Raw genomic sequence first — 15,893 nt, 5'->3', positions numbered from 1 at the left:
TGTGTTGCCAAGCCATTGATTACTGTGCGTGTGTGTGTGTGATTGACTTTTATAGGTCGAACACCAAATAAGAACCCATTTAAAGCTTTTTACGAAAGCAGGTGAGTTAACATCAGGTCAGTAGCTGCTACTTGGAATGGCTTCGCCCTATAAATTTAAGAATCACTTGTGTTTGTCCCTTTAGGGGCTAATAGCAACCTTAGTAAGACTAGGGGGTAGAAGGAAGTGAGGTTTTTATTTGTGTGTGTGCTGGAATTTAAGATCAAGTGACCTATGAGTTGTCAGATTTTGCTGATTGTTATCCTGAACCATTTGGATGTGTATATTTTGGAGATTAGTAACCTCAGCTGTGGAAATGGGGTGTGAAATGTTACTCTACTTGAGTGGAGCCCGTTTGGTCTTGAGAATCCAAGAAGCAGAGAACTGGGGCACACTCAGTGCCTCGAGCCCTTTACCTCTGTCCTGGAGACACCACCTCCAGCTTCCTGATGTCTTTCAAAGGCTATAGATTGACCTGAGAATGCTTAATAGCCAGAGTTCTACATTTGCTTATTTGGCAGTTAAAATAGAGTCAGCTTTTTTTCTGTGCTTACTTAAATGTATAGGATATTGAAGTTTTTAAATGTAAAAGAGGGAGACAGTTACTGTATTAGAACTCAGATTATTTATCTTGAACTGCTCTTCATTTATTTTTATTTTAATACCAAATTTTAAATACTATTTGTCCATGAAGCTCCAATTTAAGGGTAGAGAATCTTTTCAAAGCAGTAATATCTTGCTTTTAAGGTACAAAGCCTGATAGCTACTACTTGTTTGTTTGAAGGAAACGTTTTTTAAAATGTTGACTAATTAGTAGGAATAAAATGATCATTTCTCTTATCTCCTTAGGGCCTATGTACCTAGGAGTTTATCAGCACCTGCTTTTATTACTTCACTTAACTTTGTGGAGACAGAAAGATATTTCAGAAAAACTAACTACAAAATGGCAAATGGTGGTAATCATAATCTAAGGGTAAGCTCAGTTAAAAATTTAAAATTATTTCACATATAAGCAATCTCATAATTTCACAATATTTTGGTGATAGTCAAAATTAAGTATTTTGACTATATTATGAACCCTTTTTGCCTATCGATAGAAAAAAATGATTCTCTCCTTTTCTTGCAGTTGGGGGAGGGACTGGCAATTGAACCCAAGAGCATTCTACCTTTGAACTATTCCACCAAACTTTTTTTATTTTGAAATAGGGTCTTGCTGAATTCCTGGGTTTGGCCTCAAACCCTTATCCTTTTGTCTCAGCCTCCCAAGTGGTGGAAGTGCAGGTGTGTGCCACCACACCCAGCTCCTTTTTGTGTAGTACTGGGGATTGAACACAGGGACATTCTGCCTGAGCTACACCTCCAGTCCTATTTTACTTTTTAGTTTGAGACAGGGTCTTACGAAATTGCTGAGGCTGGCCTTGAACCTGTGATCCCCTGTCCTAGCCTCCCAAGTCCTGGGATTACAGGCGTACACCACCACACCCTGCTGTGATTCTCTTTTTAGTGAATAATCTGAATATCTCATACAACTACATAAAGGTAATTACAGAATTTAAGAATTTCTTTCGGAAATCACATTTACATGTTTTCAAAACGTATTTTTTTCTGTTTTGCCACATAGTCCTGTTCCTATGCCCTCGTTTTACATTTCTCAGACAGTCTCTTGAGAGTTAGTAGCAGGCGTCTGAGGTTCAGGTAACCCCGTCCCCTCACAGTGTTTCGGGTTTTTCTTTTCATCCCTGTTTCCTTTGCAGTCTGTTTGGCTGCCTGGCACTACCGCAGTGGCACTGCCTGGTCTGTGCTGTGCCTGGGGCCTGGGAGGCGTGCCTTCCTACCTCTGCTCAGGTACATCTGCAGCTTCTGTTGCCCTGGCCAGCAGTGGTCCCAGCCCTTGACTCATGGCTGTATTCAGCAGAAACCTCATCAGAGGCCTCTAGCCTGGCTTTCTGGTCAGGTGTCTCAGATGAGTGTGTCTGAGTTGTTTTCTGCCTCTACTTGTGCACAAAGCTCAGCAGCTATCACTAAGTCCACATTTATGTTTCTCTTCGGCATTGAAGAAAGAAAAGGAACATGATGTTTGGCATTGAGTGGGTGCTGGGCACTGAAAGGAACCTTTTTGACATGCAGTATATAGCCTTTTTGTTGATAATACTGAGAATCTCTAAGAGGCTGCATTCAGGTAGGGGGAGGCGTGGAGTAAAGATACAATAGTGGTATTAGTTCACTATAGACATTGTCAAACTGGCCATGTTGGCCATCATGCCGGGCGTCAGAAATAGAATTGCCATTCAGCAGTTTTTCTTTAATCTTGTTCTCTGGTTAGTAATGATCATTTTGTATGCTTACTTATACATTTAGACTTAATAACTAACTGCATGTTTTAGGTGCTTGAGTGAATGCTATCATGTTCTATTATATAGTTATTGGATTCTTCATAGCAGTATTATTTTTGAAAGTCTCACTAGTTTTATTTTTGTGGCAGGTGACAGATGAGGCTTTGAGAGATGACTGTGACTGTCATCCTGAATATCTACCATCAAGTAAGTATTTCTTTTCTTATATAAATTGTTGCTGAGTTAAGGTGGTGTTGCCCAAACTTTTATGGACCAAAATTTGTACAAGCCTCACATGTTTTCTGTTTACTTTAAGTGCTTCTGTAGCTTTCTGTTCCTATAATGGAGATATATAACTTGGCTCACAGTTGTGGAGGAATGAAGGTGTGACACCTGCTTTGCTCAGTACTGCTGAGGGCAGTGTAGAAATGGCAGGGAGTATGTGGCTGAGTAAGCTGCTAATGTCTTGAGCCAGGAAGCAAAGGAAGAGAAGAACCGACCTGGGGTCTCAAGTCCCCTTTAGGTGTGTCCCCCGGTGATCTACAGACCTTCAGTAGGCCCTATATCCATAAAGGCTCCGTAGCACCTCCCAGTGGTGGCACCCTGGGTGTAAGCCTTTACGTATGGACTTTTTGAGGACACACATACGAAGAATAGAATCTTCTCTGTTAGGAAAACACTGAATATGTATTTGAAATCAATGCTCAGTCTGTTTATATTATTTAATAAATTTATTTATTTATTTTTGATGGTACATGGAATGGAACCCAGGGGCCTTTTACCTCCAGGCTATACCCTCAGACCTATTTTACTTTTTATTTGGAAACAAGGTTTTGCTAAGGTGCTGAGAGCCTCACTAATTTGCTGAGGCTGGCTTTGAACTTTTTATCTTCCTCAGCCACCCAAGTACTGGGCTTATAAGCAGGCGCCGCCACAACCAGCTTAAATTTAATTTTTTAAATAGAATAAAAGGAATGGGAAGAAAAATGAAGTACATGTAACACTTTTGTTCTGCTCTTTAATTTCCTTTGAACCGTTGATTTTTCCTTCCCTTCCCCTAAGGATCCTTTTTATTTATTTTTTTTTTTGACATTTTTTTTTCTAATTGGCTCCCCGATAATTTTTTTTTTTATGCTGGGCATTGAATTCAGGAACATTCTACCTTTGAGCTACACCCCAGCCCTATTTTACTTTTTTATTTTGAAACAGGGCCTCACTAAAATTGCTGAAGTACTGGGATTACAGGCACGGGACATCATGCCTGGGTTTCCCTATAAAATTTTAATACCACGGATACTGCTTAACTGTTTATGTACTGTATGTGCATTGATGTGTGTGTGTGTGTGTGTGTGTGTGTGTGTGTGTGTAGATTTATATAGTGTTAGACTATTTTCATCTAACAACTGATTTTCACCTTATTGGGGGTAATATCACCCTCCTCTTCTTTTTTTGCAGTACTGAGGATTGAAACCAGGAGCATTTTTCCTTTGAGCTACACTCCACACCCCTATTTTTAATTCTTTATTTTGAAACAGGGTCTCACTAAGTTGCAGAGCACCGATAATTAGCTGAGGCTAGCTGTGAACCTGTAATCCTGTTTCAGCCTCTCAAGTACTGGAATTATAGGTGGGCACCACCATACCTGGCTTACTATCACTGTCTTGAGAATGGGTGCTTGTATTATTATTGAGACTACTGTAACAAAACTACTGTAAAAGCGGAAAAATTATCTGAAATTATTTCTCTGAAGAGTTTCTGATACTCTTGGTTTGTGCTTCTAGACCTTCAATGTCTTTTTCCCACAAGTTAGGACATTTCATATTGTCCCATATTATCTTGGATGTTTAGGTTGTGATGTTGTAATGATGTCTGTGTATTGTTGACTGTGTTTTCAGTTTTGAATGAACTGTCTTCTAAGAGTGCTACCCTGTTTTCCATGTGGTTAAGTCTGCTAGAGTTGGTTTTTATTGTGGTCTTTAATTCATTTATTGACTCCTTCATTTCGCTCAAAACCTCTTTCTGGTTCTTTCTTAGAGCCTCAATTTCCTCCTTCATTTCCTGTACACTATCTTTGAGGCCTTTCATCATATTGAAGATCAAAATTCGGAATTCTCCTTCTTGCATTTCCTGCAGATCAGTATTGGTGATCTCTCTTGTTGTTGAGTTGTGGGAGTTTATTGTTTCCTCGCTGTTCCTCATTCTCATATTTTTAGAGCTCTCAGGTTTATATTTCTGTTGTCTTGGCATCTTCTTCCTCTTTGTGTGTAAGTCCTGTCTCTATCTGTTATTTCTTTATAATAAAGTCTATACTGGGGGTATATATTTGCCTCTACCAATCTGACTCATAAAATGAAAATTTGAGTTTGTCCCCCAGCACCTCTTTTACTAGTTAAAAGTTCTTAATGCAGACAGACACGATTCTCTGATTGGCTGCAGGCCACTGTGCTCTACAGGGCCAGAGATGATAATGTTCTGTTCAGAGCCTGTAGCCTGCTGGTTGAGATTTAGTGTGCCACAAACTCTACTTCTGCTCTGCTGATTGTGAGCCCATGACATTGCAGGGCACTGACCTCCAACCTCTGTGGCTGGTGTTATTTCCCCCCAGACACCATGGCTGGATGTTCTGTGCTGATCCCTGGAGACCCTACAAGGCCTTGGTGAACTATGGACTGTAGGTCCCTCCTGCCCTAATGCTTTAGCCCTGGGTGTGGTCTGCTAATTCACATTTCTGCTGTGTCCAGCAGTAGCCTCCACCCCTACCTCCACAGGGGTGATTTGTAAAGTCTCAGACCCCTGAGAGTCTATTTCCTTGCCATACAAGTTTCTGTGGCTGCGCATGGCAGTCTCCAGCTGGTACATCTTTACAGTCTTGATGAGTGCCGCTCCGGGACGCAGAAAGAGGTGGGTTTGGCCACAGCCACAGGATCTGACTGGCCATCTGGTAGCCAGGTCTATGTCGAGTGTGGAGTGAAACGCTGGCTGCTTTAGATGATGGTCTATACTCACGGGCTTCACAATCATCCACTCTTTCTTTGCTTGAGGTCTCTGGGAAACGAGATGCCGGCAGCCACCATCCCCTGCACGACCTGGCCAAGATGGTGCCACCGCTGCTGCTGGTCTCCGTTCACCAGGTAAGATGCATGGAACTCTTTATGTTCCCCTGCTCTTTCTAGCTCTGATTCCGCCGCATTTCAGTTGTCTTGTTTTGTTGAATTTTTGCAGTTTTTCTTCCCTTGTCAAGGAGCAGTCAGCCGGGCGTGGTGGCACATGCTTCTAGTCCCAGCATTCGGGAGGCTGAGACAGAAGTATCAGGGTTCGCGGACAGCCTTAGCTACTTAGTGAGCTCTTTACAACTCAGTAAGACCCTGTTTAAAAAAAAATAAAAGAATAAAAAAATAGGGCTGGGGTGTAGCATAAAGGTAGAATGCCCCTGGGTTCCATCCCCAGTACCACAAAAAGAAAAAAAAAAGAAGCAGTCTTCACAGTGATTGAGTGCCAAGTCTCAGAGGGACTGAAACAGTTTCCCTCTACGTTGCCATTTTATATCTGCTCAAAACGGGATTTTTTTTTTTAATGGAACCCAAAGGCTTTCAACCTCTGAGCTATACCCCCCTGCCCTATTTTTTATTCTTTACTTAGAAACAGGGTCTCACTAAGTAGCTGAGGCTGTCCACGAACTGCAATCCTTCGGTCTCAGCCTCCTGAATGCTGGGATTATAAGCGTGTGCCATCATGCCTGGCTCCAAAACAAGATTGTTTATAAACAATAGTTTTTTTTATTTTTCATACTTATTTAGGCTTGAAATCTAGTATCATAGTGCCAGCAGATTCAATGTCTGATGCACACTCTTTTCTGGTTCTTACATGGCTGCCTTTTTGCTGATTCTTCACATGGTAGAAGGGTAGAGGCATCTCTTTGGAACCTCCTCTTTTAATAGCACCAGTCTTGATCATGAGGGCTCTAAACCTCATGAGCTAATCACCTGAAGGTTCCACCTCCTAATACCAAATGTCTTGGGGATTAGGTTGTTTTGTGTGTGTTTTTGTGCGTGGTACTAAGGATTGAACCCAGGGGTATTCTACCTCTGAGCTACATACCCAGCCCCATTTGTGTGTGTGTGTGTGTGTGTGTGTGTGTGTGTGTGTGTGTGTGTGAGAGAGAGAGAGAGAGAGAGAGAGAGAGAGAGAGAGAGAGAGATAGAGAGAGAGAGAGAGAGAAAGAGAAACAGACAGACAGACAGACATGGTGGAGGGAAATACTAGGGATTGAATCCAGGGGCATTCTTCCTCTTAGCGATGCCCCCAGTTCTTTTTATTTCTTATTTGGAGCTAGGTTGCTGCGGCTGTCCTCGAACCTACAATCCTTCGATGTCAGCCTCTCAAGGACTGGGATCACAGGCATGCACTACTATGCCTGGCTTAGACTTTTAACATATGAATCTTGGGGGAGTAGAGATATTCAGACCGTAAAAATGCTTTAGATCAGGTGTGATGGCACACACTTATAATCTCAGTACTCGGGAGGCTGGGACGGGAGGATTGTAGGTTCATGGCCAGTGTCAGCAACTTAGACCCTGTTTGTTTGTTTGTTTGTTTATTGGTGGTACTGGGGTTCCTGGAAGCCCTCCTACCTCCGGGCTACACTCGCAGACCTATTTTTACATTTTTATTTGGAAACAGGGTCTCTTAAGCCAGCAAGGCTGGCTTCGAACCAGCGCGATGCTCCTGTCTCCGCCTCCCAAGCATGGGGATTACAAGCGTGCGCCACCATGCCCGGCTTAGACCCTGTTTTAAAATAAAATAATAAAATAGAACTGAGGGTAGAGCTCAGAGGTTTAGTGTCCCTGGGTTCAATCCCCAGAAACACACACACACACACACACACACACACACACACACTCTCCTTTTAGACTGATTCCTGTTGTGTGTGCTCAATGCATATACTTTCCATATACATAGACAGACAGCAGGACCTCTTTATGTGATATTATTAGGAAAGGAAGGTTTCCAGAGAAGAAAATATTTTCCTGTTTTATTTCTGGGTCTTCTTTATATACTGTATTTTAAGGAATATCTTTCTCAAGTGGATTACATGCTTCTTTGCTATTAAAAATAGAGTGTAAGGAAATACAGACTTTCTTGATGGCTCAGGTTGTTAGATGCAGCTTTGTTCATCTCAAGCTTTTACACAGTGCATTTTGCAGGATTACTGAGGTGAGATCGTTGCCCTTCCGTTAGTGATGTCCTGTTGCTATCTTTTGTCCCTTTCTTTTCTTCTGAATGGCTTTGCTTCTAGCAACTGTTTCTGTTTTATGCTAACTATAGTTCTGTCTTCTCTCTGGCTCCAATTTCATGTATCTAACGACTTAGTGCTTGTATTTCCCTTTGGTTTGCACATTAGTTCCTTTCTAGACAATGGGAAATTCAGTTAGTTGTCTTACCTAATGTAATTCTAACAGCATATGCAACATCTTCGAGGATAAAATTTTCTTGGAATACATTCTTTTGATTTATTAATACTTTAGGTCATTATTATAAGACAGTATACTTTAATAAATAATTTAAATAATGCCCACCCACCAACTTCTGTGTTCAAGTGAAGAACTTGAGGTCCTAGGATTACAGTTGAGTCATTTTACCAAAGACCACACAAAAAAATCAAGCTAGAATATCTTTTGCCTTTTAAAACCCTTACCTTTCTCAAGCCACCAAAGCCAGCTTAAGCATTGTTTCTTCTTTATTTGTTGGCCAGGATTCTCTCTGTGCTCTCTCCAAACCTTCCCTCATGTACACCCTCTCCCTCCTGCCATCCTGACTCTTCTCTATAGTGCTGAGCATATCACTTCCATCCCCAAAGAGGCAGTGGTTTATACTCTTGCAAGTGCAATAAAGGCTTGGCTTGTGTGGAGGGTCTGTAGATACTCGCTCCAGCCTGCCCTTTTTATTTTTTGGTGGACCTGGGGTTGGAACCCAGGGCATTCTACCTCTGAGTCACACTCCCAGCCCTAATTTTTATTCTATAGTTGGAAACAGGGTCTCACTGATTTGCTGAGAACCCCAGTAAGTAGCTGAGGCTGGCTTTGAACCTTCGCAAAATGTCTCAGCCTCCCAAGTACTGGGATTACAAGTGTGTGCCACCATGTTCAGCATACAGCCTGCCTTTGTACCTCTTTTCCAGCCTTTCAGCTGGTCAAGCTCTTTGGATTATACATGTGTACTTACTATTTCTAAAATGAACTCCACTATGCATTCATGTCATTCCATCCAACCCATCTGTTCTTCAAAAACAGAAACAAATGCTACATTCTCGCCAGCGCTTTTCTATCCATTCTAGCTTTAGGCGGTTTCTCCCTTCTGTGAATTAGGAGAGAATTACTGACTATGGAATTAATATGCCCATGGCATAGTATATTCTGTTCTTCATAAGGTGATTGTTGTTTAATAACAACAATCTGAACAGACACATTCTTTTTTAGTCCCGTCTGGTTGTAAGCTGCCTGAGAAGAACTATCACCTGTAATTCTCTATCTTCAATAAACCTAAATAATAATCTTTATTCTAATTAATAATCTTTATTCTAATTTATCTTTATAATAATTTTACATTAGTATCTTCTCCTTTGGCTTAACCTGTTTGTAGTTTTACAACACACAATTTTGCTTCTATGGCTTTCTTTTTCTGATTTACATATATTGTTACTGTTTTACAATCAAGACTTACAGATGTTTAGTACCGATTTCAGAAACAAATACTTTTGTATTCACAGGTCAACCTCAAAGACATAAAGGAAAACAAAAATCTCGAAACAACGAGTCAGAGAAATCCAGGTATTTTTCCTCTAATTAATTTTGGGGAATCAGTAACTTGGTAATATTTGTATGTAAGAACTCTGATGACTCTCTATTTACTCAGTATTTTAAGTGAACTTCAGGAAATATATTTTTTCTCTTTGTAAGTAGGGCTGTTTTAAGTGACTCAGACTTTTCTCTTAGTTCTAATTCACAGTTGACTTTACCAGCAGACTTGAACAACATCTTGGAGAAGCAGTTTTCTAAATCTTCTAGAGCTGCGCACCAGGTAATGGAGAGAGCTTTCGAATGGAGGCGGCAAGTTCTGAACAAAACACTTTTCACACGAATCAAGTTTAGTCATGATTGCTAAGAAACCAAACTATCACCAGTGTAATTTTATTTTAATTACTGGAGAGCGAACCCTGGGGCATTCTACCTCTGAGCTACATCCGCAGCTCTGTTTTTTATTGTTTATTTGAAACAGGGCCTCACTGAGTAGCTGAGGCTGTCTATGAACCTGTAATTTTCCTGTCTCAGTCTCCCAAGTACTGGGATTACAAGCATGTGCCACCACATCTGGCTTCACCAATTTACATACTAACTTGATAACCAGTGGCCCAGAGGTTAATACTGTAGAATTGTTTATCAAAGATTTAACAGTAATCATAACTTTATATATTTTCAAAGATTTAGATAATTTAAAAAGATCTAATCACATGCTGTCTTAATCATGTCTGTTCTAAAATCATTAAGAATCGCCAGGCGTGGTGGCTCATGCTTGTAATCCCTGTGCTTGGGAGGCTGAGATAGGAGGATTGCACTGGTTCAGAGCCAGCCTTGCTGGCTTAAGAGACCCTGTTTCCAAATAAAAAAATATGAAATAGGTCTGGGAGTGTAGCCTGGAGGTAGAAGGGCTTCCAGGAACCCCAGTACCACCAAAAATAATAAATAAATAATAAATAAATAAAATCATTAAGAATCAAACTTTCTATTCTTCCAAGTAGGCTGACAATCAGATATGTTGGAGTGAACATGTTACACTGTACCTTAACATTTTCCTTTTTTTTTTTTTTTTTTTTTTGGTGGTACTGGGGATGGAACCCAGAGGCTTTCTACCTCTGGGCTATACTCATAAACCATATATATATATATATATATGCACACACACATATACATATACATATATATATACATATATATATATATATATATATAAAATTTTTGGAAACAGGGTCTCACTAAGTTGCTGAAAGCCTCACTATGTAGCTGAGGCTGGTTTTGAACCCGTGCGATCCTCCTGTCTCAGCCTCCCAAGCACAGGGATTACAACCGTGCACCACCATGCCTGGCCAACACATTTTCCTTTTAAGGTACAGTGCTGAGAAAGGAATATAATGAATAGAGGGTAGTTTGGTTATTTTAACATTTATTATTACTTAAAGTACTTATAGTATCTTCAGTTTTAAACTAAAAAGTTATAGATTGGACAGCTAAAATATTTTTTTCTGCAGGATTTCGCTAACATAATGAAGATGCTTCGAAGCTTAATACAGGATGGCTACACAGCCTTGTTAGAGCAGCGCTGCCGCAGTGCTGCACAGGCCTTTACAGAACTGCTGAATGGTTTAGATCCCCAGAAAATAAAGGTACAATCGCTGAACAGTGATGTGTTTATCAGTGCCAATTCACCTCAGGTGAATTTAGAAGAGAAGGCTTTGACTTGTATTAAGACCTTAGACCTTGTTGAGATCGGATGAATCTCCTCTAGGTTACAGGATGCAAGTAATGCTCCCAGTTCAGACTGTGGTTATACTCAATATAGAATCCATGTTTATACACACTCCTTGGCCGTTGTTTGGGTCATTAGAAGCTCCTCACCTTTCCTCTTTTTATTAAAAAGCAAGCTTTTAATCAGGAATTTACTAAATCAACAGTTTGGATTCAACTTAGTTGCATCTTTTCATAGAGCAAAAAAGTACTAACTAGATAGATCAGTATTGAGCAGGGTTGTAAGAGCATGTATCTATCTTAATCTGCCACTGTATTGACCTACATACAAAAGCATATGACGTTAATTAAAATTATATTATTCTATTATGAACTGCGCCTCAAAGACTAAAACATTGATTCTATCTTTAAATACTCGATAGCAGTATAACAGCGTGTCTTTGCAAAATATATTTTCTAATTCTCTTTGATCTTTAATGTAATCATACTGGTTAGTGATATATTTTCTATTGTGGATAGATTAGTATGATATAAATTGATAAGATTATGTTCAGATTTTTAACTAAAGCATTTTTATTGACAGCAATTAAACTTGGCCATGATCAACTATGTCTTAGTAGTGTACGGACTTGCCATTTCTCTCCTTGGAATAGGACAACCTGAGGTAAAATTTGTTACAAAAAATAAATAATTAAAATATGATACTGAGTTTAGAAGATAGGAATTTTTTTCCATTTTGGTTTATTTTCTTCTGTGTACTTTCTTGAAAGTCTGAAATAGCTATAAGTTTTTGTGTTTTTTTTATTTTTTATTTTTTTTGGTGGTACTGGGGGTGGAACCTAGAGGCTTTCTACCTCTGGGCTGTACTCCCAGGCCTATTTTATATTTTATTTGGAAACAGGGTCTCACTAAGTTGCTGAGAGCCTCACTAAGTAGCTGAGGCTGGCTTCGAACCTGTGATCCTCCTGTCTCAGCCTCCCAAGCGCGGGGATTACAAGCATGTGCCACCACGCCTGGCTTTTTGTGTTTTTTTTAAAAAGAAAAATGTGCTTGTGTTATAGAACCAGATTTTATAGAAAATTTTTTTGTAATAGAAAATGATTATATTAGGAGCCAGGCATGGTGTTGCATGCCTGCAATTCCAGTTCTTGGGAGGCTAAGATGGGGGAATGCAGGTTCAAAGCCAGTCTCAGCAACTTATGAGGCTCTCAGCAACCTAGAGAGACCCTGTAACCAAATAAGAAATAAAATCGGGCTGGAGGTATAGCTTGGAGGTAGAATGCCTCCGGGTTCCATCCATAGTGGGAAAAAAAAGATGATATTTTATTGACATAAAGAGTAAAGAATCTAAGGTATCGTGGTAGGTAGATCTCAGAAACATAATGTTGAGGGAAAAGAGGGAGTTGGAGAACACAAACATTGTGAATCAGCTTGTATACCATTTTGTATCAAACTATATATGTGTGTGTGTGTGTATATATATATATATATATATTCAATTAAAATCTCTATATGACCATCTGAGTAACTATGATCAGAAGTTATTATAAAGTTCATAAATTTATAAAAATGAAATGCAGAAAGTATAATTTTGCCATAGGAATTTTTAATATTAAAGTTTTTACGATTACACAAGGAGAATGAACTTCAGATAAAGTCTCTTCCAGCATTTCTCTTCTTACATCAGTGATTGTTGATCTCATTGCTATTGAAGGAATTATCTGAAGCTGAAAATCAGTTCAAGAGGATTATTGAACACTATCCCAATGAGGGACTTGATTGCTTGGCCTACTGTGGAATTGGAAAAGTATATTTGAAAAAAAACAGGTTAGTAGAAATGAGACTAAGCTCCAGGCTGATGATCCATTTGAGGTCTAATGTGATGATGGTCTTTTTCTAGAATTATTCTTTTATGTGTGTATGTGTGGTGTGTGTCTTCCTCTGTCTCTCTCTGTCTCACTGGTGGTTAAACCCAGGGGCATTCTACCTCTGAGCTACACCACAGCCCCATTTTATTTTTTATTTTAATACATGTCTTGCCCTGGTCGTGAACCTGGATTACAAGTGTGGGCTACTATACCTGGCATATCTTATTTTTTAAATCACCATCTTAATGGTGATTTACTTTAAGAAGCTTCCATCTTAGTGTCAGTATTAATTTTTGATAAAGCTAGTCAGTGCAGTTTCTAATGTTTCCTAATTTTGAATTTAATAAGAAAGTCAATAATGAGTAATTTGATATGAAGGATTTAATAGCCTTTAATATATGTCATATATAAATGGTGACAATTTGAATTGTTTAATATCTTAAAAATATGATTGTGAGTCAGATGTGGTATTGCACATTTGTAATCCTAGTACTTGGGAGGCTGAGACAGGAGTATCACACATTTGTGGCCAGCTTCAGCTACTTAATGAGGCTCTCCACAACCTAGTGAGACTCTTTTTCAAAACAAAGAATAAAAGAATAGGGCTGAGGGTGTAGCTTTGGAGGTAGAATGCCCCTGGGTTCAATCTCCATACTGGGGGAGGGGGGTGGCACAAAGCCTCTAATTCTAGTACTTGAGGGGCTGAAACGTGAGGTTCAAAGATTCAAAGTCAGCCTAGCAGTTCAGTGAGACCCTATTTCAAAATAAGAAGTAAAGCTGGGTTGTGGGGCACATGCCTGTAATCCAAGTACTTGGAAGACTGAGACAGGAAGATCACAGGTTCAAGACCAGCCCTAGCAACTTAGACTCTCAGCAACCTAGCAAGACTGTTTCAAAATAAAAAATAAAATAGGGCTTGGGGTAGCTTGGAGGTAGGACCCTCCTGGATACAATCCCCAGTAAAAATAAATAGATAGAGCTGGGAGTGGTGGCACACGCTTGTAATCCCCGCACCTGGGAGGGGGAGACAGGAGGATCGCACTGGTTCGGAGCCAGCCCCGCTGGCTTAAGAGACCCTGTTTCCAAAAATAAAAAAATATAAAAGCTGGGCGTGATGGTGCACGCTTGTAATCCCCGCGCTTGGGAGGCTGAGACAGGAGGATCGCGCAGGTTTGAGGCCAACCTCAGCTACTTGGTGAGGCTTTCAGCAACTTAGTGAGACCCTGTTTCCAAATAAAATATAAAAAAGGTCTGGGAGTATAGCCAGAGGTAGAAAGCCTCTGGGTTCCACCCCCAGTAACACACACACACACACACACACACACACAAAAATATATATATATATATATAAAATATATATAATATAATATATATAATATAATATATATAATATATATATAATAGGTCTGGGAGTGTATCCCGGGAGGTAGAAGGGCTTCCAGGAACCCCAGTACCACCCAAAATAAATAGATAAGTAAATAAGCAAATAAGTAACAGTAACATATATGATTATAATTTTTAGTCAAATACCTGTTTCCAAAAAATGCGTGTGAAAATGTTTTCAGTAAGACAGGATGATCACAGGTTCAAAGCCAGCCTCAACAAGTTAGCTAGGCTCTTAGCAACCCAGTGAGATCCTGTTTCCAAATAAGAAAGGTAATTGGGCTAGAGGTATAGCTTGGAGGTAGAATGCTGCTGGGTTCCATCTAGAGTGCCCCAAAAAGGGGGATATATATTCAAAGACATCATGAGTTAGGAATAAACATTTTTCTAAATGTCCATTATGCTTGGAATTCTTACTCAGAATTTAATATATAGCTGTTCTCTCAATGATTCATATCTCTTAGTCTTGTCACTAAAAAAAAATAAGTCTGTCACTTGCACTTAATATAGTGGTAAGTATGTTATGTGAGTTGATTTATTTTCTTATTTTGTTTTTTTGGTGAAACTGGGGGTGGAACTCAGGGGCTTTGCTACCTCTGGGCTGTACTCCCAGACCTATTTTATACTTTATTTGGAAACAGGGTTTCATTAAGTTGCAGAGAGCCTCACTCAGTAGCTTGAGGCTGGCTTCGAACCTGTGTGATCCTCCTGTCTCACCCCCCCAAGCACTGGGATTACAAGCATGTGCCACCACACCCAGCTTGTGTTGAGTTTATTTAAAAAGAAATAATTGTTGATGGGTTGATTATCATTTAGAATTTTTAATTATCCCTATATTTTCATTTAACTTTTTAGGGGAATTTTTATGAGACTTTTGGGAACCCAATTTTAGAACGTGCCTAGAACTTTACAGATATTTACACACTAAAGAAAGTTATCTTACTTCATAAAATTCCCACTGGGCTAGGATGACCTATACTATGGATAGGGTAGACAGGGAAGTAAGGATTTAGCAGTCACCTTTACAGTAATAGCCAATAAAATTAATTTCAAAGTGTAGTGTGAATTGTTTAGGACATACTTGTTTAATGCATTGGTTAAATTCAGGTATTTACAAGGCCTAAAAAAGTAATATAAAAGTGTAAAATATATATTGTGGTAAACTGAAGTCTCTGCCATGTTGAAAGACATTTGTATTTTAATTCCTAAATGTAAGTATGAGTTAAATTTATAATATGCTACTTTTTGCATTTTCTGTCTTAGAGTCATGTTGCTAATGACTGTTAACAACATGGTCCACCATTTATGGATGGTTCTGCCCATGGATCTTTGTATACCATCTAGGCAAAACTAAGTTTTGTGGGGGGTTGGCATTGGGACTGAACCCAGAGGCATTCTGTCCCCAGGTGCACCTCCAAGCCCTATTTTATTTTTATTTTCAAACAGGATCTCACTAGATTGATTAGAGTCTCACTACTTGCTGAGACTGTTCTCAAACTTGTGCTCTTCCTGTCTCACATTCCCAAGTACTGGGATTAGGCATTCTTCCTCCAAGCTATGCCCCCACTCCTGGCTTAAAACAGTTTTGAAACTGAGAAATCATTTCAAGATTGGAGAAAGCAGAAAATCTTTTCTAGTATGAAGAGAATAAAGGCTTGATTTCGCCTAAAAATATAATACTTAGTAGTTGTAACTTGTGCCATAGTAAATCCAGAATCTGTGTTTATTTATATTACATTAATAGCAAAGAG

General features: G+C 39.5%; 1 protein-coding gene across 1 annotated transcript in view; it reads left to right on the top strand.

Moving 5' to 3' along the window:
- Nucleotides 1-15,893, top strand: part of TTC3 (tetratricopeptide repeat domain 3) — a gene marked incomplete at both ends in the record, with an annotated part of 107,285 nt that overhangs the window by 33,920 nt on the left and 57,472 nt on the right. Inside the window, 8 exons of the mRNA XM_080696452.1 lie at nucleotides 56-101; nucleotides 889-1,012; nucleotides 2,522-2,579; nucleotides 9,139-9,199; nucleotides 9,365-9,449; nucleotides 10,675-10,809; nucleotides 11,475-11,555; nucleotides 12,606-12,718. Coding sequence (XP_080552578.1) covers nucleotides 56-101; nucleotides 889-1,012; nucleotides 2,522-2,579; nucleotides 9,139-9,199; nucleotides 9,365-9,449; nucleotides 10,675-10,809; nucleotides 11,475-11,555; nucleotides 12,606-12,718 — 703 coding nt within the window. The remainder of the gene's footprint in view (nucleotides 1-55; nucleotides 102-888; nucleotides 1,013-2,521; nucleotides 2,580-9,138; nucleotides 9,200-9,364; nucleotides 9,450-10,674; nucleotides 10,810-11,474; nucleotides 11,556-12,605; nucleotides 12,719-15,893) is intronic.

This window comes from Muscardinus avellanarius (genome assembly GCF_963383645.1).
Source record: "Muscardinus avellanarius genome assembly, chromosome: 5".
Classification (NCBI taxonomy): domain Eukaryota; kingdom Metazoa; phylum Chordata; class Mammalia; order Rodentia; family Gliridae; genus Muscardinus; species Muscardinus avellanarius.
This window is presented reverse-complemented; position numbering and strand designations above follow the sequence as displayed.